The sequence below is a fragment of the Gymnoscopelus microlampas genome (genome assembly GCF_963454915.1).
Source record: "Gymnoscopelus microlampas genome assembly, chromosome: 2".
Classification (NCBI taxonomy): domain Eukaryota; kingdom Metazoa; phylum Chordata; class Actinopteri; order Myctophiformes; family Myctophidae; genus Gymnoscopelus; species Gymnoscopelus microlampas.
The window spans coordinates 9,715,326-9,737,825 of record NC_139939.1 but is presented as its reverse complement, the minus strand read 5'-3'; the positions used below and the strand labels follow the sequence as shown (position 1 = coordinate 9,737,825).

Sequence of the window (22,500 nt, the reverse complement as noted above, 5' to 3'; positions counted from 1 at the left end):
AAAATCCTCCTAGTATAACCATAATACCTGATGATTATGTTTTAGGGGGGGGATCACTGAAAATCACGGCACCCCATCTTTAAGTACATTTTGATACCAACGCTTTTGTATATTTACTCGAGTCCATTCTGAATGTCTGACTTTTACTTGTAACAGAGTATTTCTACATTGCAGTATTGATACTTTTACTTAAGTAAAACAATTTGAGTACTTTTTCCACCACTGATGTGGCTTTAAACCCAATTTTCATGTGTATTGAGGAATCCCACGGGTTGTCTTGTGAAGGGTTTCTGTGTGGGTTCCTTTGGTCACGTATCACAGCAGTGTAGGCGTGCATTCTGCATGTGTTTGTCTTGAAAGCGTTGGTTGGTGCTCGGATTCAGAGAGCCCGAGTTAAAACGTTCATTATTCTCTATTCGTTTTAACCCATTCAATCCGGGGACACCTCTCTGTCATTTTAAAACGTAAAACAAACAAAAAATAGCAGATCTACAAGCTCATAGCACGGCACCGAGTGCCGCGCTATGAGCTTGTAGATCTGCTATTTTTTTTTAAACGTGAAAATGTGTGCAAATCTTTGAATATATATATTTCTTAAAGTGAACATTTTTAACTCAAATCTTTGCTTCTCGGGATTCTACAAATGTCTTCTAAATCCTAACAGTTAGTTAAAAAAAAAACTTGCTATAATATCAGTGGTTCTCAAACTTGTTTCATGTCAAGGACCCCCAAAATGATATGTATTTGGCCGCGGACCCCCATCTCAAAATATGTTGTTCGAGGGACCTCCCCCAGAAGCAAATATTTGAGTTAAAAACGTTAGCTTATAAAAAAAAATAATAATAATAATAATAATATATATATATATATATATATATATATATATATATATATATATATATATATATATATATATATATATATATATATATATATATATATATATATATACATTCAAATATTTGCACACCTTTTCACAATAAAATAAAATGCAGATCTACAAGCCGCGCTATGAGCTTGTATATCTGCTATTTTTGAATAGCCAAAGAAATCTTAAAACGACACAGACGCGTTCCCGGATCGAATGGCTTAAACCAATCTAAACGCTCCAATCTCCCCTCTGTGTGAGAAAAGTGAGAAAACTCTCACTTTTTAAAACGGTCCAAAACTTTCTGATGAAACACTGGGCTGCGTTGAGCCCTCAGGGGGGCGCGTATTATTGCAAAAAAAAGCCACAAGAGGCCATAACACCAAGGTACAGTACAAGGCAATAGCACTAAGCCAGCCCGTGGGTTTTCATTTTGTCTCGCAGGTGGGACTCGTTCAAAAAACGATCCTTTTTTTCCCCCGGTTAGTATAGCCAAAGAATTGGGGGACCTGGCGGCAATATTCCTACAATTTATGGAAATGAGCTGGAACACGGCGCCATATGCGGCTTGTACCTTGTACGGTACAGCGTGTCCCCGAGTCCCCACGCCGAAGGTATTACCGTGTGAAGCCTGCCATCCATAATGTAACATAATAACGCCCAACCAGGGGGTCAGTTAGTAGACTGCAGTAGAGAGCTGGGTTCCTATGTTTTTTTTCTGCTTCCATACATTAACGCACAGCTAGCTATAGCCCGGGTCTGACGCTCTCTCTCTCTCTCTCTCTCTCTCTCTCTCTCTCTCTCTCCCACACCCCCCTCTCTCTCTCTCCCCCTTCAATCCTGCTTTCATGGATTTATCGCTCAGCAAGCAGGCAGCCAAGAGGTCCCTCTTTTACTTCAACCTCTCCTTCTGTCTTTTTGCTCTCCGTCTCCCTCTCTCCCCCCCCCTCTCTCTCTCTCTCTCTCTCTCTCTCTCTCTCTCTCTCTCTCTCTCTCTCTCTCGCTCTCTGTCTGTCTACCTCTCTCCGTTGGTGTAAAGTAACTAAGTACATTTACTCAAGTACTGTACTTTACTAAGTATAATTTACTACAGTAGGTACTTTTACTTTACTGGAGTATTTCCAATTGTCTATACTTTTACTTCTACTCCACTACATCTCAGAGGCAAATATTGTACTTTTACTCACCTACAATTGTTTGAACGCTTTAGTTACTAGTTAATTTGCAGATATGCATTATTACGTTATAAAACATACATTAACCACTTCAGCCCTATTTTATACCTAGGCTATTTTCAAACATTTCAGTACTTTTACTTTTGGTACTTTAAGTACATTTTGATACCAATACTTTTGCACTTTTACGCAAGTAAATTCCGGACTTTTACTTGTAACAGAATACTTCTACATTGCAATATTGACACTTTTACTTAAGGAAAACATTTGAGTACTTTTTTCCACCACGGCCTCTCGCTCAATCTCTCTCTGTCTCTCTTTCTCTACGTCCCTCTCTCTACTTCTCTCACTCCCTAGTGCTCTCTCTCTCTCTTTCTGCCATATCAATCTCTTTCTCTGCCCCCCCGCCCTCTCCCTCACTCCATCGCTCTTTATCGCTGCCCTCCCCTCCTCATTCTCTCTCTCTCTCTCTCTCTCTCTCTCTCTCTCTCTCTCTCTCTCTCTCTCTCTCTCTCTCTCTCTCTCTCTCTCTCTCTCTCTCTGTGTGTAGTACCATTGTACCCTTCCCTCCAGTGAAGGACGATTCATTGTGAGTCTATCAGGCGGGGCCGTAAAGAGTGATGGCTCTTGGTGGCACAGTGGTGCCTGCAACCCAAACAACTCTACCAGACCACCCCGGCACACCCATCCGTCACACTTCAGTGGGACGCTCATATGTCCATGACGCCATTTTATTCATGCCAACAAACAACAAACAACCAAACAAACAAACAAACAAACAAACAAAAAAACTAACAAGAAAATGACAATTTTTTACATGGATATCCAACTTAGATGCGTGCCTGTGTTGCTCACAGTGGTGGAAAGTAACTAAGTACATTTACTCAAGTACTGTACTTGAGTAAAATGTTGAGGCATTTGTACTTTACTTGAGTGTTTCCAATGTCCAATATTCTTTACTTGTACTCCACTACATCTCAGAGGCAAATGTTGTACTTTTTTACTCCACTACAATTATTTATAATCTTTAGTTACTAGTTATTTGTACTTTTTTAGATTGTAAATTCTAATTATTATTACAAAACAAACATTAACCACTTCAGCTCTGTATACATTTCGGCCATTTGAAAATAGCAGATCTACAAGCTCACAATGTGCCGCGATGCAACACATTGTGAGCTTGTAGATCTGCTATTTTCAAAAGATTTTCCTACATTTGAAAACTTGAAATGGGACATTTTGGATATGAGTATACTTTCTACTTTTAGTACTTTAAGCACATTTTCATACCCATACTTTTGCACTTTTATACTCAAGTACATTTTGAATTCCGGACGTTTACTTGTAACAGAGTATTTCTACATTGCAGTATTGATACTTTTTCTTAAGTAAAAAGATGGAGTAATTTTTCCACCACTGGTTTCTCACCGAAAATAGCCGAGCTACAATCTCGCAATGCGGTGCGATGTGAGCTTGGATAATCCAGTATGAACCAATCGCCAAAGAGTCCCCTTTTGGCCACGCCCCCATCTCAGAAAACGTCTGCACTGAGAGGGCTTTCAGACTGAATAATGGAGTGAAACGAAACGAAGATTCAGGCTGAGTGTCAGGCTAATTTTCCCATGGGCCGTGTGGTTAGTGGTCCGTGCACCAGTGGTTTAGAAACAGTGGTCTCTGGTGTGTTCAAATGCTCTCAGAATCAGAAGAAAACAAGGCGACAAATAAACACATAAATACATAAGCACATAGGAGGTTTTTGCAGACGGAGCAGTGCAAGGAGAGAAGCGCGTGTGTGTGTGTGTGTGTGTGTGTGTGTGTGTGTGTGTGTGTGTGTGTGTGTGTGTGTGTGTGTGTGTGTGTGTGTGTGTGTGTGTGTGTGTGTGTGTGTGTGTGTGTGTGTGCGTGTGTGTGTGTGCGTGTGTGTGAAACGTGCAGAGAGAGAGATAGGGCCGGGAGGCGCACGCGATGGCGACACTGAATTATTTTTTCACCTGGCAGGAGAGCTGGATTAATGGTGGAGATTGTTTTAGGTTTGGCGCCTGGAGAATTGCAAATAGCGTGCACCTGGTGCTTGTTTGTTGGGGTGAGACGGGAGCTTAGACAAAAGTACAATAGGAGCCGGAACACACACACACACACACACGCACGCACACACACGCACACACACACACACACACAGAGAGCTTTCCGTGAGGTGCGCACGTGTGAATGGACTGTGGCAGATTGTGAAGTAGCCTATAGGCCTACACTCACTCACTTTTGGTGAGTTTTCAATTAGCCGCAGCTCTTACCCAGGGTTTATTACGGTGAGTTGAGCAGATGGCAGGTTCACTGTAAGGACGCTTCATCTCTAGACCATGCGTTTGCCCAAACTGTGGGTCGGGACCCATGTTTGGTCGCGGACGGCTGACCCATTATTATTTTTTATTTTTTTTAATGTTTTTTTTTTTAGCACATTCCCTGCCAGGTATTTATTCATTCATTATGTAGCTTCTGCCAGGGCTTTTTACCTTATATTGACGATCTCTGCAGAGCCACAGAAAGGGGTGTTTTTCTAAAACTGATAAAGAAGGAGTGGACGGGAGTGTCATTCTTTTGGATGACGTCACATCCGTCCATTCCTTCTTTCAGGGTCCTAGGATCATTCCTAAGTCAAAATGTCTGTTTTTTTTAAATACAGAGATATCCGTCAATGGCAGGGAATGTGCTGTTAATTATGTTATAATTATGTATACAGTACATATACATATAATTGGTCCTCACTAATTCTCATGATAAAATGGTAAAAAGTCAGTCTGTGACGAGAGGAGATCTGTGGACACTTCAGAAACCCGCCTACCAGTGACATCATCGTTGCGCAGGTTTTTTTTTCCAAAAAGATTACAAAATAATATTTTTTATTTGTATTTATACGGCAACAGTAGCTTACACACTTACGCTAACTATCCAAGAATGGAAAGCCTGCAGTTTCTATTAGCTTGGATTCCCCCATCGATAAAGCAACATTTGGTTCAGTTTGTACACTCTCTGAGTTAAATGAACACTGAGGATATTACTGCACATGGTCACAAGGTTTACAGGGGACACGGAGGCCTCATTAAATGGATGGCGAGGGGCATTCTAACTGCCCACCGGTGTCGAGACCCCCGCAGTTAAAGCCAAGCACCCAGAGAGTCCGCTCGCGGGCAACACTTTGTTTGTTCTACCACTGTATATATGGGGGTCGAATGCAACAAATTAGAGCAGCAGCACCAACAAACACATCACTTATTTAATAGCTGCTGATAATTAGCTTGAATTAAAGTGGACACACACCCCTGGCCCCTTTATCACACACACACACACACACACACACACACACGTACGCACGCGTGCGCGCGCACACACACACACACACACACACACACACACACACACACACACACACACACACACACACACACACACACACACACACACACACACACACACACACACACACACACACACACACAGAAACGCACGGACCCGCACGGACACGCACACACGCATGGGCACGCACACACACACACACACACACACACACACACACACACACACACACACACACACACACGGGCACACACACGGACACGGGCACACACACACGGACACGGGCACACACACACACTCACACACAAACGTGCACACACGCACGCACGCACGCACGCACACACACACACACACACACACACACACACACACACACACACAAAGTTTGATTAGTCTCCTCCTTTAGCTTGTGTGTGCTTGTCCTCAACGATAAATTACAAATTCCCTACTGCCTCGCCTCGCCCCCCTCCCCCCTCTCTCTCTCTCTCTCTCTCTCTCTTGGACAACTTTCCTCAGCGTCACCCAGTCTTACTGTGTGTGTCCTCAGGGTGGTCCCTCGCCAACAGACGAACCACAATGCACAAAGTCCCAGAGTCCCAGAGACAAGCAGGCTTGGCAGGTGGTGCTAACGCCAAAGCTAATTATTCAAAACATTTGGTTCCGAGTTTTTTTCACACATTTTTCTCCCCAACTCAGTGCTTGCCAATTGTGTACTGCGGTTCCCTGTTGCTGCCAACACCCCCCACTGTTGTGCTGTGGAGGATGTAGACTTCTCCTGGAAGATTCACCAGGACAGTGTAATGAACACTGTCCTGTCCAGCTGTGTTGGCTGGAGCGCCTGGCCCGGCCAAGCCCGGAGGCACCGCTTCCGGGAATTATACCTGGGTCTCCGTGAGTTTTCAACCTCTATGCCACCGGTTCTCAACCCTTTTCAGGCCGCGACCCCCCACAAAAATCATAATTTTAACTGGCTCAAGGGTTCAGTGTTCAACTATATTGTCAACAATAGGCTCTATGCACAGCAGCCATATTGTCACATCCTTCACAGGTGTTACCAATGACACTAATGAAGGCTATGTTCCATTTAGTGTAGCACCGTGGTTTCCACGACCCCCATAACTCTGAGAGTGTACAAATGGAACCAAATGGACCCGTAAGGGTCCATTTGGTTCCATTTGTACACTCTCAGAGTTACACATCCATAAGGGGCCATTTGGAAGCCCATGAGGGTCCCTGGACCCCAACTTTAGACCCACTGGTGTAGAGTGTTTCCAGTGAGCCAACATGCACACAATATCAGCAACCCTGACTCTGTTTGACCAGAATGGAACAGAGCCTTCATTAGTATCATTGGTAACACCTGTGAATGTCTTCATAATATGGCTGCTGTGAATAGAGCCTATCAATTGTTAGGGTGTGGAGATCCCCACACCCTGACCCCAAACAACTTTGAATAGTAGGAGTTGAGGCATTACATTTAGTTTGACAGATAAATATTGTGAAAATAGATGTTCTTACAAGCTTTGTAGATCAGCTATTTTCACAATTTTCTGTCTTATATTATTTGACAATTTGGCCAATGTTTGACCAGTTTTTATTGTATAGTTTGTTGATTACTTTTGATTCAGTTACTGAATTGTTAATTACTTTTTTCATTTATTTTTGTTTATTTCCCCTAGGTATTAAAAAGGTCTTAACATTCCTTAGTTGTCACTTTAATGTCATCTGGGGACCCCCCTCTCGACCCACAGGTTGAGCCTACTACTCTATGCCACCCTTTAAAGAGACTGGACCTGTGTTGAGCATGCATGAGTATACAGTAACACCTAGATTATTATCCACACAGCTACACCACTGCTGCAGTCTTCAACTGTTGGTCACCAGTCACCAGTACAACTGTAACGCCCGGGGTTCGAACCCGGGTCTCCCGCGTGGAAAGCCAACACTTTAACCACTAAGCCAAAGGGAATTCCCTATAGCTTGGGGGAGATATTAGACTTTCAGGCCATCAGAATGAGGTTGTGAACCACTCTGTTACACAACCACAGTCTTACCGTTGCTCACTGGGAGCTGGGACCATGCAGTACAAGCACATCATTCGGTCACAGAGGTGCTCTAGTAGTGGAGCGGTTCAAGGTCTAAGTGCCACGCTCAGCGTCACCTCTCTGGGGAGGGCAGTGCGTCATTCATTTCGACTGCCCCGCGGGTTCAGACTTTAACATTCTAGTTACAAGAATCCACGCCAGAGAGAAAACGGTGGGCAGCCAGCCAGCCAGCCAGCCAGCCAGACGTAGGGGTAAAAACACTCAATCACCACCGCAGAGATCCGGGGTTCAATTCCCAGCAGCGGTGACTCACTCTCCCCCAATGGACACAAACAGGCCGTGTTCGCCGGTTCTGGAAGCCAGCGAGGGATCGTGTCCTTGTCGCTGTGCACCGGTGACCCCTGCTGGTTGGTCGAGTGCCTGTTCTGCAGGGGGGGGGGGGGGGGGGGGGGGGGGGGGGTATCGGTATCAGTGACAAGGACAACAGGACACAAGCAGAATAGGCTCTATGCACAGCAGCCATATTGTGAAGACATTCACAGGTGTTACCAATGACACTAATGAGGGCTCTGTTCCATTCTGGTCAAACAGAGTCAGGGTGCTGATATTGTGCATGTTGGCTCACTGGAAACACTCTGCTACACCAGTGGGTCTCAAAGTGTAGACCAGGAACACTCATGGTTCCTTACGGGGTTTCCAAATGGCCCCTTACGGATGTGTAACTCTGAGAGTGTACAAATGGAACCATTGGTACACTCTCAGAGTTATGGGGGTCGTGGAAATTGAGAAATCTGAGAACCACTGTGCTACACGAAATGGAACAGAGCCTTCATTAGTATCATTGGTAACACCTGTGAAGGAAGTGATAATATGGCTGCTGTGCATAGAGCCTATTGGCAACAACTGAACTGTGGACGACAAAATGTCTGTACCTCCTTTCCCTGTGGCACCCTGACCATCACTCACACGTGTCCCAGACTCTTGTCCCTCCTGGCCCAAAATGTGGAATGACCCCCCCCCCCCCCCTTCTACCACCATCTTAAAACTCATCTTTACAGACTCCACCTCACCCTAGCAGTCATTATTCCTTGTATAACTTCTCAGTGGTGGAAAAACTACTCAAATGATTGTCTTAAGTAAAAGTATCAATACTGCAATGTAGTAAGTACTTTGTTACAAGTAAAAGTCCAGATAAAGAAAATTGCTTGAGTAAAAGTACAAAAGTATTGGTATCAAAACGTAGGCTACTTAAAGTACCAAAGGTAAAAGGTACTAAAACGTTTTAAAATAGCAGATCTACAAGCTCACAATGCAGTGCGATGCGACGCAATGTGAGCTTGTAGATAAGCTATTTTTGAAATAGCCTAGTATAGGTATAAAATAAGGCTAAAGTGGTTAATGTATGTTTCATAATGTAATAATTTATATCTGCAAAGTAACTAGTAACTAAAGTTTTCAAATAATTGTAGTGGAGTAAAAGTACAATATTTGCCTCAGAGATGTGGTGGAGTAGAAGTAAAAGTATAGACAATTGGAAATACTCCAGTAAAGTAACCTCAAACTCCAGCAAAAAGTACCTCAAAATTGTACTTAAGTACAGCACTTGAGTAAATGTACTTAGTTACTTTGCGCCACTGCTTCTCATTGCCTATTTTTGGAATATCTATGCAGATGTGTGTTGTTCCACGTTACAGTATCGTTTGGAAAGAAATATACTGTTGGCTATTTAGATAGCATGTTGTTTAGACAAACGCTAGGTTTGATGTTTACCTATTACCTCGTGGCACTTCTTTTCTTCTCTCAATGCGCGACCACTTACCGTGTCATTTGTCGACTAAAGGGTCATTTCATGTACTCTGGTCTCGCACTATTTAATGGCTCTCGATAAGAGCGTCTGCTAAATGCCTAAATTATAAATGTGGGGGAGAAAAAAAAACAACAGACAACAGACAGGCAGGCAGACAGCTCATTCAGACAGGCTGTCCAAACAGTCAGACACACAGCAGAGCCAGCCAAGCAGAGCGACAGCGTTCTGTCACAGCCTGTTTGTAGGTCTGGCACCATAGCTGGGGATTTTTCTGCCGCTTCTGCCACAATGAGCTGTGGCTTCTGTTCTCGCTGTTCAGGTGGACAGACGATTAACCCTTTAAGACCGGGTAATAATCAGGGTCGTTTTTAGATTTCTTTGGCCCATTCAAAAATAGCGGATCTACAAGCTCGTAGCGCGGCACCGAGTGCTTCTGGGGATTCTACAAATACAGTATCTTCTAAATCCGCAGACCCCCCATCTCAAAATATGTTGTTCCAGGGACCCCCAGAAGCAAAGAGTTGAGTAAAAAATGATTTAAAACAGCGTCCGTCCGTCCGTCCGTCCGTCCAGATCGATCCTATACTGCGCAGATTTATAATGTCTTTGTTTGTTTATTCTGTGTCTGCATGTGTGACTGTGTGCATGTGCGTCGATGCGCGCATGTGTGTGTGTGTGTGTGTGTGTGTGTGTGTGTGTGTGTGTGTGTGTGTGTGTGTGTGTGTGTGTGTGTGCGCGTGTGCGTGTGTGTGTGCGCATGCGGCAGGGGATGAGATCTCTGCTTTTTCCCATAATGAGTCACGGCACCGAGGACAAATTAATCAGGGAGATGACAGAGGAAGCGAGGAAACACGTAGAAAGTTGAGAGCCCTTAACATTGGAGAGGGTTGAGACGAGTGACAGAGAAAAATGCATTTAAAAGTGAGAGACCTGTAGCGGCACGGAGGGGTTGAGACGAGTGACAGAGCCCACATCAAAGAGATGTCATGGTGACAGAGATGATCTCACTAATGGAGCCGCTCTTCACTCCCGACTCCATGTATGGTCCAATTAAATGGAAACATGTCATATCCATGAGGATGCATACGCTGCGTCGCCAGACCGCAGGGCAATGAATGTCAAATTGGCAATGCAACACAATAAAGTCCACAGTGTTCATTTGTTACTAAATGAGCGTGTTGCAAATGCAGTGGTGGAAAAAGTACTCAATTTCTTTTTTTGTAAAAGTATCAATACTGCAATATAGACATACTCTGTTTCAAGTAAAAGTCCGGAATTCAAAATGTACTTGAGTCAAAGTGCAAAAGTATTGGTATCATAATGTACTTAAAGTACCAAAAGTAAAAGTACAAAAATGTTTGAAAATAGCAGATCTACAAGCTCACAACGCGTCCCGATGCGACACGTTGTGAGCTTGTAGATCTGCTATTTTCATTATTATTGTTGTTAAAAGGTTAAAACTGTATACTGTAATCAATCACCATCACATGTTTGTTCAGTAACAGGGGTCTCCCCATCTCGATTGATTGATTGATTGATTGATTGATTGATTGATTGACAAAATGCATATATGTGAACATATTTTGTACACAAAGATAATACAAAAAAGTTCCAGAGCTTATTTCCATTATGAAACAGAAAATACATTTTTAGGTGGAATAACAATTTCATCCAATCAGGAGAGCGAACACAATATCAGCTTCAATTTTATAGCGCTCCAGTTCCAATTGTGTCAGGTCATTGTGTGTTTGGTTTGTCCCATCACTTCCAATTTCACTTGTTTATCCTGTATCCTGTATGAATTCTCTCTCCTGATTGGATTAAATTGGTATCCTGATTCCTGACCTGAAAATGTATTGTCTGTTTGACGAAAAAGATGGAGAAACAGGGAGACCTGTATTACTGAACAATCAGAATTATATAGAGTCATACTGTGTAACTTTTTAAATTAACACATTGAATGCTAAGGACATAGATCTACGTCGTTTCAAATCCAACCGTTGAGCGCCATAAACGTAGAACTGCGTCCATTCCAAACATTATATATTTGAAAATCACACAAGAGGGCGCTCTAACGCAACTTAGGAATGATACTGTAGCTCGACGCTGGACAGATGTGACATCATCCCAAAAAATGTCACTTCCGTCCATTGCTATGTTAGGATTTGTAGAAAAACACTTCTAGCTCACATTATTTTTTGGGGGGTGAAAACGAGCCATTTTCAACGGGCGACAGCAACAAGATGGCCGATCGCGGTAAAAATGTTTTTGTTCCAGTGGATAGACGAGACCCTCTCCCACCCACCGGACACTTTTTGTTTACATCCGTGTGCACGTCGTGGCTTCTGCGGCTCTCCGAAGGTCGTTATTTTTGATACGATCTTTCACTGGTGTATTTTTTCACATAACCATTTAATGTGTTTTTGACAACTTCTCTCAAAACTATGAAACACAATGTTTAAGTGTCTCCCCACCACACTCATGCCAAAATGACTTGGTACCGGAAATGTACCGGAAAGGTATATATTTATGTTTGTGTTTCTGACGACGTATTGTTGCATTCCTTTTTTCAACATACCTTCCGTAGAGACAAATACTGTAACGACAACAGAGCTCCGAGGAGGGTCACTTAAGCGCAATACACGATGCTCTTTCTGACGTCCGAACTTTTCTTTCGGAAAGGGATAGACATCATTCCGAACTTCTGATGGCCGGTCTCAGAACTTTTTCTCAGAATGCGTGCACCCCCAGATGTCCCGACTACTTCCTGTTCAGAAGTTTTTTTGTTTTGTTTTTCCCCACGTCGGAAGGAGCATGCATTGTCTCCAAACAGAAAACTAAAATGAATGTTACTGGTGAATTAAACTTTTTAACAAAAAACAACTTTTTTTGTTTTATTCAAAGACTACCTCTTACAGCAACTTCTACCTTTAACCCATTAAGACCTGAAGCCGATTCTACAAATGTCTTCTAAATCCTAACAGTATTCTGAAAAACGTATGTTTCTACAGTATATCAGTGGTGCTCAAACTTTTTCATGTCAAGGACCCCCAAAAGGATATGTATTTGGCCGCCGACCCCCATCTCAAAACATTTTGTTCCAGGGACCCCCAGAAGCAAAGATTTGAGTTAAAAATGTTCGCTTTAAAATAATATATATTCAAAGATTTGCACACATTTTCACGATTTTTCAAAAATAGCCAAAGTGTAAAATAATGCTTTTTAGATGCAAATCAAAAAAATGACACAGATGCTTTCCAGGTCTTAATGAGTTAAACCCGAGAATTATCTTTTTTTTACCGTATGGAGTGCGATACCTTGTTGTTGTTGGAGATGGAGTCGACGCTTCAGACAGACGGCGGCGCTAATCAGAAGCGAACATCAGGTACACATCAGCCACAACTTCAAACCGCAGGTCGGTGTCAGATAAACGCCACGGGAACGGGAGGCAAACACTGGTGGGCTTGATCTGACAGCTGTCAGTCAAGCGAGCGGTGAGGCAGGCGGCGTCACATGCCAGCCCGCTGAGTGGAGATCTGGGTGTATAGCGGACGTAGACATTGTAGCGATGTGAACGTTGAAATGTACTGATTTATTATGACAGAGTCCCAGTGGGTGGACAGTAGCCGGGTACATTTACGTGAGCGCTTACTTCAGTAAGTGTTTTGAGTATCTGTACTTTAGTAGCCTACAGTGGTTCTCAAACTTTTTCATGTCAACGACCCCCAACTTGACACTTATTAGCCGGCGGACCCCCATTTGAAAAGATATGCCCCATAAGAGAAGATTTCTACAGCTCTAGCAGTGATTCTCAACTATTTTAATTTCAAGAACCCCCAGTTTGACATGCATTAGGCTACGGACCCCCATTTACTGGCATTTCTATCTCTGGGACCCCAATTTATAGTAAAATAAATGTTAATTTAACTCTGAAAGTGTACAAATGGAACCAAATGGACCCGTTAGGGTCCATTTGGTTCCATTCGTACACTTTCAGAGTTACAGACCCATAAGGGTCCATTTGGTTCCTAACTATCCATCATTTATCTGGGGACCCCCTGGAATTCCCTCAAGGACCCCTGGGGGTCCCCGGACCCCACTTTGAGAACCAATGCTTTAGTACAAACACGCACGCACGCACGCACGCACGCACGCACACACACACACACACACACACACACACACACACACACACACACACACACACACACACACACACACACAGCCCAATTAAAGGACGACTTCACCCATTTTCATCCTCTCTTCATATACCACTGACATCATCGATGGGGAATCCAAGCAAATAGAAACTGCAGGCTTTCTATTCCTGGAAAGTTGTAATACTGTAATAATAGAAGCCATCGTTCTCACGTTAATACAAATCTAAATAAAAAATGTGAAATCTTATTGGAGAAAAAAAAGGTCACTGGTAGACGGGTTTCTGGACTGTCCACAGCCCTCCTATGAGACACAGACCGTCTACTCAGACAGATGAGTATTAGTGAGGACAATTATATGAACATAGGTTGAAAATGGGTGAAGTCGTCCTTTAACACGTGTAATCATTACAGTCATTTAGCAGCATTACAGTAAATCAACAGCAATTGTGTTCAGTAGTGCCATAGTGTCCAAATGCTTCCATTGTTAAATCCTTAACTGCTTTTTTGGGCTCTGTTCCACTACAAGAACTAAGCAAAAGCCGTGCCGTACCGTGAAACATATTTCACAGGATTTTGGATGTGTTTCCATGCGCTACGGCTCGGTCTCAGATACGGTTCTCAGAACCTAATTTGGGTCCTGCTTTTCACGACACTTTCGCCTGCAATGACATGCCCGGAAATATAGGGACTCCAGGGCGAGAGTGGTTAAAGAACCAACCGAATTAGCACATTAAACACACACCAAACAATTTATCCGCCCCGCAAATATCATTTGTCTTTCTCCACCTGCTGTCTAGGTAGACATTAGCACCTGTTTAACCCATTAAGACCAGGAACGCATCTCTGTCATTTACATTTCTTTGGCTATCCAAAAAATAGCAGATATACAAGCTCATAGCGCGGCACCGAGTGCCGCGCTATGAGCTTGTAGATCTGTAGATTTCTTAGAAAAATCTTGAAAAATGTGTGCAAATCTTTGAATATATATATTTTTAAAGCTAACATTTGTAACTCAAATCTTTGCTTCTGGGGAGGGTCCCTGGAACAAAACATTTTGAGATGCCAAATACATAACATTTTGGGGGTTCTTGACATGAAAAAGTTCGAGAACCACTGATATAGCAACATACGTTTTTTTCAAAGGATTTAGACATTTTTGTAGAATCGGCCAAATTGCACACATTTTCAAGTTTTTTCCCCAAAAATCTATCTACAAGCTCATTGCTATTTTTGAAGAGCCGAAGAAATTGGAAAATGACACAGGTGCGTTTCCGGTCTTAACGGGTTAATATGGGGCTATTGTTTACAGCTCCTTATTTCCATAACATTTGCATACGAACAGTTAATCAAAAACGGGCCCCGGCCGGCCGTGGCTGGATGACGGAGTCTCCGGCTAATTGAAGGGGATGAGGTTTGCTCATGCACACACACACACCGCAGCCCACTGAGTCGCGAATGATTCGCAGCACATTACATCTGCCACGCCTTACAGAAGACGTCCGCCCGCCCGCCCGTCCGCCGTCAAACAGACTGGAAAGACAATATAGTGACGCCTATCGTCCACGCTCCGCTGAAAGGAAGCAGTGCAGCGTGTGCTCACTGCGAGATGACAGAAAAGACTGTGGCAGCCATGGCTCATTTTCTAATTTGGCAAATTTGTTCCCCCGGACATGCATGAGTGGCAGGTGGACTCTGTGTGTGTGTGTGTGTGTGTGTGTGTGTGTGTGTGTGTGTGTGTGTGTGTGTGTGTGTGTGTGTGTGTGTGTGTGTGTGTGTGTGTGTGTTTTTGTGTATCCATGCTGTCATGAGTTTATTTAAGTGTATACTTATCTGCATGCTTGCCTCTTCGACACATACCTTTGTGCAGTTGTGTGCGTGTGTGTGTGTGTGCACGCAACCTGTGGTTCCTTGTACATTCTAAAATGGAGTGCAGACAGATGTGATGAATTAGAGATTTAGTGAGAAAACTGACTGGTAAACAATGAATGTCTACCCAGAGAGAGAGAGAGGGAGAGAGGGAGAGAGAGAGAGAGGGAGAGAGATGGATTGTTTAAAAAAGAGAAAGAAAAAAAAAAGCAGAGAAACAACAGGATCTTTCCGTTCCAATGGATCAGCGACTTTCCAATTTTACCACAATTCTCATTTGGAATTCATTCCGGAGCGCAGCGAGATATTAATTTGGGGAAATCAACAGAGAAATTGGGTCACCTGCGAGCTATTCATTTCACACTGCCAAAACAAATAAGCAATTTGAAAGAAGAGGGGGAGAGAGAGAGAGAGAGAGAGAGAGAGAGAGAGAGAGAGAGAGAGAGAGAGAGAGAGAGAGAGACAACAAACAAAATAGAGCAAAGTAGAGCAAGAGAAGCAGAAGCTAATGATGGAAAAAAAAAGAGGGGGAGTGAAGTGAGACTGGAAGAGAGGATGAGTTAAAGATAGTCTTCCGGGTGGTACAGGGGTAAAGTCCCTGCCCCTCCACCATAGAGACTGCGGTTCGATTCCTCCTATAGATACCTCCATTTTGGCCGCAGGCGCTCCAACTAGACTGGGATCAATTAGCTTTGCCATGTCTGAATATCTGGTCTGGAGAGATTAAGTGCAAACGATCTCTGTGTGGTAGGAAATGACTGGATACAGTTTAGTTTTGGAGTAGGGGGGCTCTTTAGACTGGGCGACACTGGTTGAAAAGTGGAATGGCAACCACGGGAAAGGTCAATCAATCAATACCCCTTAGAATAAGTGCATCGGGTAACCGTTTAGCATCCTTTTTTTGACGTGCTGGGGTATACGTGATGACAAAACAAAGCAATGTTGCCATTGAAAGCGTAAATGCACTGTGAGAAGCGGGCTTGAGAGACGTCAGCTGAGTGAGTGCCCTCGCCGAGCGGCGCAATAGGCTCTATGCACAGCAGCCATATTATCACTTCTTTCACAGGTGTTACCAATGATACTAATGAAGGCTCTGTTCCATGTAGTCTAGCACAGTGGTTTCCACAACCCCCACAACTCTGAGAGTGTACAAATGGAACCAAATGGACCCTTCGAACCAAATGGACCCGTAAGGGTCCATTTGGTTCCATTTGTACACTCTCAGAGTTACACACCTGTAAGGGGCCATTTGGAAGCCCATGAGGGTCCCTGGACTCCAACTATAGACCCACTGGTGTAACAGTGTTTCCAGTGAGCCAACATGCACAATATCAGCACCCTGACTCTGTTTGACCAGAATGGAACAGAGCCTTCATTAGTATCATTGGTAACACCTGTGAATGTCTTCATAATATGGCTGCTGTGAATAGAGCCTATAAACTCTATGCACAGCAGCCAACATCATAATTTATATCTGAAACGTAACTAGTAACTAAAGTTTTCAAATCATTGTAGTAGAGTAAAAGTGCAACATTTGCCTCTGAGATGTAGTGGAGTAGAAGTAAACGTACTGGAAATTGGTAGTGGAGTAGTAGTAAACGAACTGGAAATTGGAAATACTCAAGTAAAGTACAGATACCTCAAAATTGTACTTAAGTACAGTACTTAAGTAAATGTACTTAGTTACTTTCCACCACTGATGGTCACTGATGGTCATCAACCGTTAATGTAGAATTCAATCTTCTCACTTTGCTTCCTTGGCAATGCACGGGAACGTCTGTGGAACTTTTAACTTTATTGGCGCTTGACTTCAACTAATCATGACACAGCGTAGCTTCTAAAAAAGAGGCCATGGTTTTATTCACATTTTTTGGCAAGGGGGCTTGATGCAATATAATATTTCTTTTCACTTCATTTCAATCCAGGGTTCTCTGAATTAATGTGCCTTTCAGATGAAATTTGCCAAAGCGTGCAGATGAAAGGGGACAATTTTTATATTAACTCTAGCTCTTCCTCCCACTACCCTCCTCCCTCCTCTGTTTCCCCCGACTGATTATCTCTCTCTATTTCTGTCATTGGTGTAAAGTAACTGAGTACATGTACTCAAGTACTGTACTTGAGTACAATTTTGAGGTATTTCCAATGTTCAGTACTTTTACTTCTACTCCACTACATCTCACAGGCAAACATTGTACTTTTACTGCACTACAATTATTCGAAAACTTCAGTTACTGGTTACTTTGTAGATTTTGATTATTATTACAAAACCACTTCAGACATAATACTTCGGCCATTTGAAAATAGCCGATCTACAAGCTCACTTTTTCCACCACTGATTTCTGTCTCTCTCTCTCTCTCTCCAGGACAACCCACTGATCCTACAGTCGGACCGGAATGTGACGGTCAACGCCAGAAACGACCAGGGACAACTGACCGGTCAGCTGACCGTGGGTAAGACGCAGACTTAACATTTTTTGTTGACAGACTTTGTCTGCGCTATAGTGCTGTGGATGCACAATCGTGCATAATGCATAATTGTTCATCATGTCGGAATGGGCCGGTATATAGTACTTAGTAGTAGTAGTGTCCCTCTGGCAGGGCAAAGACGCCTCTTTACTTACTGCCCTTTATACCGACTGGCATGTAGGGCAGCAACAAAGGATCTCCACTCCTGTCTGTTCTGGGCCAGCGTCTTTACAGAGCCCCAGGTGTGATGCAGGCTCTTCAGCTCTCCATCCACTGTCCTAATGCCAGGTGTTCTTGGGTCGGCCTCTTTTATGTTTACCGCCTCGTGTCCAGTGATGGGCAGTTTTGGTGATGTTGTCCTGCTCTCTACGGATTACATGCCAGTGTTGATTTTGACATTTAGTTTTAGTCATATTTTAGTCATCTGAAATGTTTTAGTTTTTGTCTAGTTTTAGTCGACTAAATCTACAGTTGATTTAGTTGACTAAAATGTGTTGTGGCGGTGCCTTGATGGCGTCGTAATGTCTGATTTTATCACTTGGTTGCATGCTGAAAATAGCCGATCTACAAGCTCACAATGCGTCGCAGCGCGACGCGGTGTTAGCACTGTTAGCGCTGTTAGCGCTGTTAGCGGCTATTTTCAGAGCGTAACACCCCAGCGCAACCACACATAAGACTTGTCTTAGTTCTAGTGGATCTCTTCTCCACTAGTCCCTCACTAACATGTTAGTCTGTTTTTTATTTGTTGACGAAATTGTCAATATATTTAGTCTTAGTTGTAGTCATCGTAGCTTAGTTGAAAAAAAAAAGGTCAGTGAAAAAAGGTAGTCGACGAACATTTTTCGTCATAGTTTTAGTCGACGAAATCAACACTGATGCAGGCTCTTCAGCTCTCCCTCCACTGTCCTGACGCCAGGTGTTCTTGGGTCGGCCTCTTTCTACGTTTACCGCCTGGTGTCCAGTGAAGGGCAGTTTGGGTGATGTTGTCCTGCTCTCTACGGATTACATGCCCGATCCATGTCCACCGCCTTCTCATAAGGATGGTAGCCACGTTGTCCTGTTTACACAGGCTAAGAAGCTGTTGATTAGAGATGGTTTTGGGCCAGAATATTCTCCGTATTTTTCTGCTTTTGGTGTGGAAGGTTGACAGTTTGTGGAGATCCTTTTCGGTCGTTTTCCAACATTCAGAACCCTATAACAGGGTAGACAGGACGCAGCTCTGGTACAATCTCAGCTTGGTGTTGGTACGTGCTGTATTGGGCAAATATATACGTAAAAAAACAATATTGGTCGAACCCTTACCCTTTTGCAGATACAGTGTACAGTATTTTATTTTGTAATATTTGTGTTTGAACGTGAATCTGAAAGGGCCTGTTGTGATGATTGAAGAATGCAGCTTCACTCTGTGTTTTCTGTATAAAGTATAGAAGTTTTAAAAATCTTTACTACATTTAAGCTGTTTGAAGTTGCATCAGTTGGTTTAATACGTCTGGTAATAAGAATGCACTGTTTTTAGAAGTCTGCATGAATCACAGTTACTATATCTCTGCTGTCCGAAACCAGAAACCAGCTAACTCCAAAATGTTCATTTTTCAGGAAATGAAAACGAAACAAAACAAAAAGTGGAGTTAGGAGGTTTTGTTCATCATTGATAAGAACAGCTGAATGGACCTCCAAGCTCACAATGAGGTTGGTGGTCAAAAGGGGGTGGAGCCTGGAGGCAGCAAAACCAGCTAACTCCACCCCTTTTTGGTGGAGTTAGCTGGTTTAGCAGAACGTTTGAGGATCCAATGGAGTTAGCTGCTTTTGTCAGAAGCGCTTTTTATTACTTTTCATTGGTTCAATATGTCTTTTTACCAGCACGCAGACGTAAAGGGTGTTCAATAGCACTGATTCATGGGAAAAAAAAATGCAAAATCGTCAAAATGGAGTTAGCTGGTTTCTGCCGGACACATGTATACGGTAAACCCTACTGCAAACTTGTATTGGAAAGATCGGTTCTGGTATTTGACTTTGCAATTCATCGGTTCTGGAATATCGGCCAGAACTTCAATATCTTGCATCTCTGTGATGACACAATGCTGTGCGAGGTTGTCTCTGTCTCAGTGTGTGTTAATTTGGCTGAATCAGGAAAATAGTCGTAAACTGTTAGTCATGTTATTCTGAAGTGTGTTTGAAAAGAGATTGGATTGAGCCTCCATCATCCCGGGTTTGCTTTGCTTTTCCAGAGTGCCAGTGTGTCAGTAAATTGCTGGGATTAGCGCACACATTAGACTTCATAGTGTTGACCCATGCAGGTTCGTGGGGCCGGGGTTTTTACCCAATCGTAAGGGAAATAAAGGGGCAGATTATCCAAAGAGGTTTATGTTAACCCTGTAAGACCGGGAACGCATCTGTGTAATTTTTTTGATTTCTTTGGGCTATTCAAATTTTTTTTTTTTAAATCATGAACATTGGTGCACATCTTGGTATATATATCTTTTTTCAAAGCATTTTTTACTCAAATCTTTGCTTCTGGGGGATTCTACAAATGTCTTGTAAAATCCTAACATTATTTTTTTTTTAACTATGCTGCTATAATATCAGTGGTTCTCAAACTTTTTCATTTCAAGGACCCCCAATATTATATGTATTTGGCTGCGGACCCCCATCTCAAAGTATGTTGTTCTAGGGTCCCCCAGAAGCAAAGATTTTAGTGGAAAATAGATATATTCAAAGATTTGCACCAATTTTCACGATAAAAAAAAAATAGCAGATCTGCAATTTTCGAATAGCCAAAGAAATCTAAAGTGACACATGCGTTTAAGAAAGAGATAAACCTTCCCACTGCTTCTCTTTGGAAGGAACCGCACACTCCAAATGACGATGGACTCACTCAGTTAATGCTTCATTTTTTCAGCTTTATTTAGCACGACGCGTTTCGCCGTGTTGGCTTCATCATAAGACCGGGAACACAGATGCGTTCCCGGTCTTAATGGATTAAGAAAGTGTCAGGGCTGTAGCTCTTTGCTTTGCTGTGCAAGTGAAATGACCAACAAAGCCATAGGAACAGCCAACCCGCTGCCATTTTATATCACCAGCCCGGCTTGCGTCAGCCACTTCTCAAAAGTTTTCTCAAAAAATGTGATCTCCGGACTCACGCATGGCTGTCGCACTCTAATATTACTGTACACAGGGGAATGTGTAATGTCAGTGGGTTTGTGCGTTCACATAATTTAATGGCCCATTAGCCTGCTGCACCGAACCCCCCCCCCCCCCCCCCCCCCCTCCGCCGCTATCAGGCGGCTACAGAGCCATTCAACCTCTGTGGAAGATCACATCGTCAGTGCCATTCCCCCCCTCTGTTTATTCAATCAGAATGGGACAAATCCCTGTGCAGCAATCTCATTGTTACATGCAACTGACTGCTAAATCTGCCAGGGTGCCACGCACAAGACAGAGAGGGGGCTGTCTGGGTGCTGGAGAGCAGTTTCATTGTCACATCCACGGTTTACAGAAGTGAAGAAGTGGGTGGAATTCGTTTTTGTGCATATAGTTCCCATCGTATCGTTATTTCGATAACAGAAGTAAAGGGAAGAACAAGAGGGGGGAAAGGAGATAATAACAATTTTTCTACCTATCTACACATTGTAGCTGAGATTAGATATAAGGTGGCACAGTCGGTAGCGCTGTCACCTCACAGCTAGAAGGTCCTGGGTTCGATTCCCGCCGGGGACGCTGTGGGCGCTGGGGCGTGTCATCTCCTCCGCGTCATCAGTGCCCATACCCTAGGTGGGATTGGCGAAAGGGCCTTTCTGTGTGGAGTTTGCATGTTCTCCCCCGTGTCCCTAGAGTAGGTATACCCTCACAAAAAAACATGCAGTAAACCTGGTCTCTATACTGCCTCTACCTGGTCAGCTGGGGGCGCCTGATGGAGGGAAAGGAACTGGCTGGAATAACGTCTTCCTTCCACGTCCAACCGGGGAAACTCCCCCCTGTCGGGTGATAAGAAGGCTTGTTAGCTCTCATGCATTGAAGGAGGCATGAGCTGGGCCCTGGGCTCTCCCTAGGCTGGCATAGGGAGTGTAGTGGCCAGGATTACTTAGACAATTGGCACTGGGTGAAATAAAAATGGGGTTGCAAAATTGTGGGATAAAAATGTACAGAAAAAAAAGATGCGTGAACATAGCAGCATGTACTGTATACTGTGCATGATGCATGATAAGGTGCTAGAAAAAAACCCCCACAAAAAGCCAAGTCAGTGCGTTTTCCATGGGATTAAGGTGCAAAATGTCATTGAGTGTCGACCGCATAATCCACCATCAATTAGACTGACACTGGTATAATCAGCAAGTAGGTCCATGAGGAAGAGCAAAGAAAAAAATCACACCCTGTGTGAAGGAAGCGGTGCCTTTGGGGCGGGGCTTAACTCATTTCAGTTCGTCCCTATTGGTGGTCTGAGTCCACTTACCAAATTTGTACTTGGTAGCATGCTGCAAACTGGAATAATGGCTGTTTAAAACCAGCCAATGGGCAGACAGAGGGGGCGGGGCTTAAGTAATTACAGTTTGTCCCTATTGGTGGTTTTAGTCCATGTCCAAAATTTGTACTCCGTAGCATGCTGCGAACTTGAGTTATGGCTGTTTAAAGGCCAGCCAATCGGAAGACAGAGGGGGCGGGGCTTGAGCAATTCATGCTCGGCCCGTATTGGTGGTCTAAGTCCACATACCAAATTTGGACTTGGTGGCATGCTGCAAACTGGAGTTATAGCTGTTTAAATCCC

General features: G+C 43.5%; 2 protein-coding genes across 2 annotated transcripts in view; one reads left to right on the top strand and one right to left on the bottom strand.

Annotated features, from left to right (window-relative positions):
• LOC311059509 (uncharacterized protein) overlaps nt 1–22,500 on the bottom strand; it is a 564,856-nt gene that overhangs the window by 230,631 nt on the left and 311,725 nt on the right. The gene's annotated exons all lie outside the window — the stretch shown is intronic.
• Nucleotides 1–22,500, top strand: part of LOC311064280 (zeta-sarcoglycan-like) — a gene marked incomplete at both ends in the record, with an annotated part of 321,667 nt that overhangs the window by 146,520 nt on the left and 152,647 nt on the right. Inside the window, one exon of the mRNA XM_084084114.1 lies at nt 17,636–17,723. Coding sequence (XP_083940240.1) covers nt 17,636–17,723 — 88 coding nt within the window. The remainder of the gene's footprint in view (nt 1–17,635; nt 17,724–22,500) is intronic.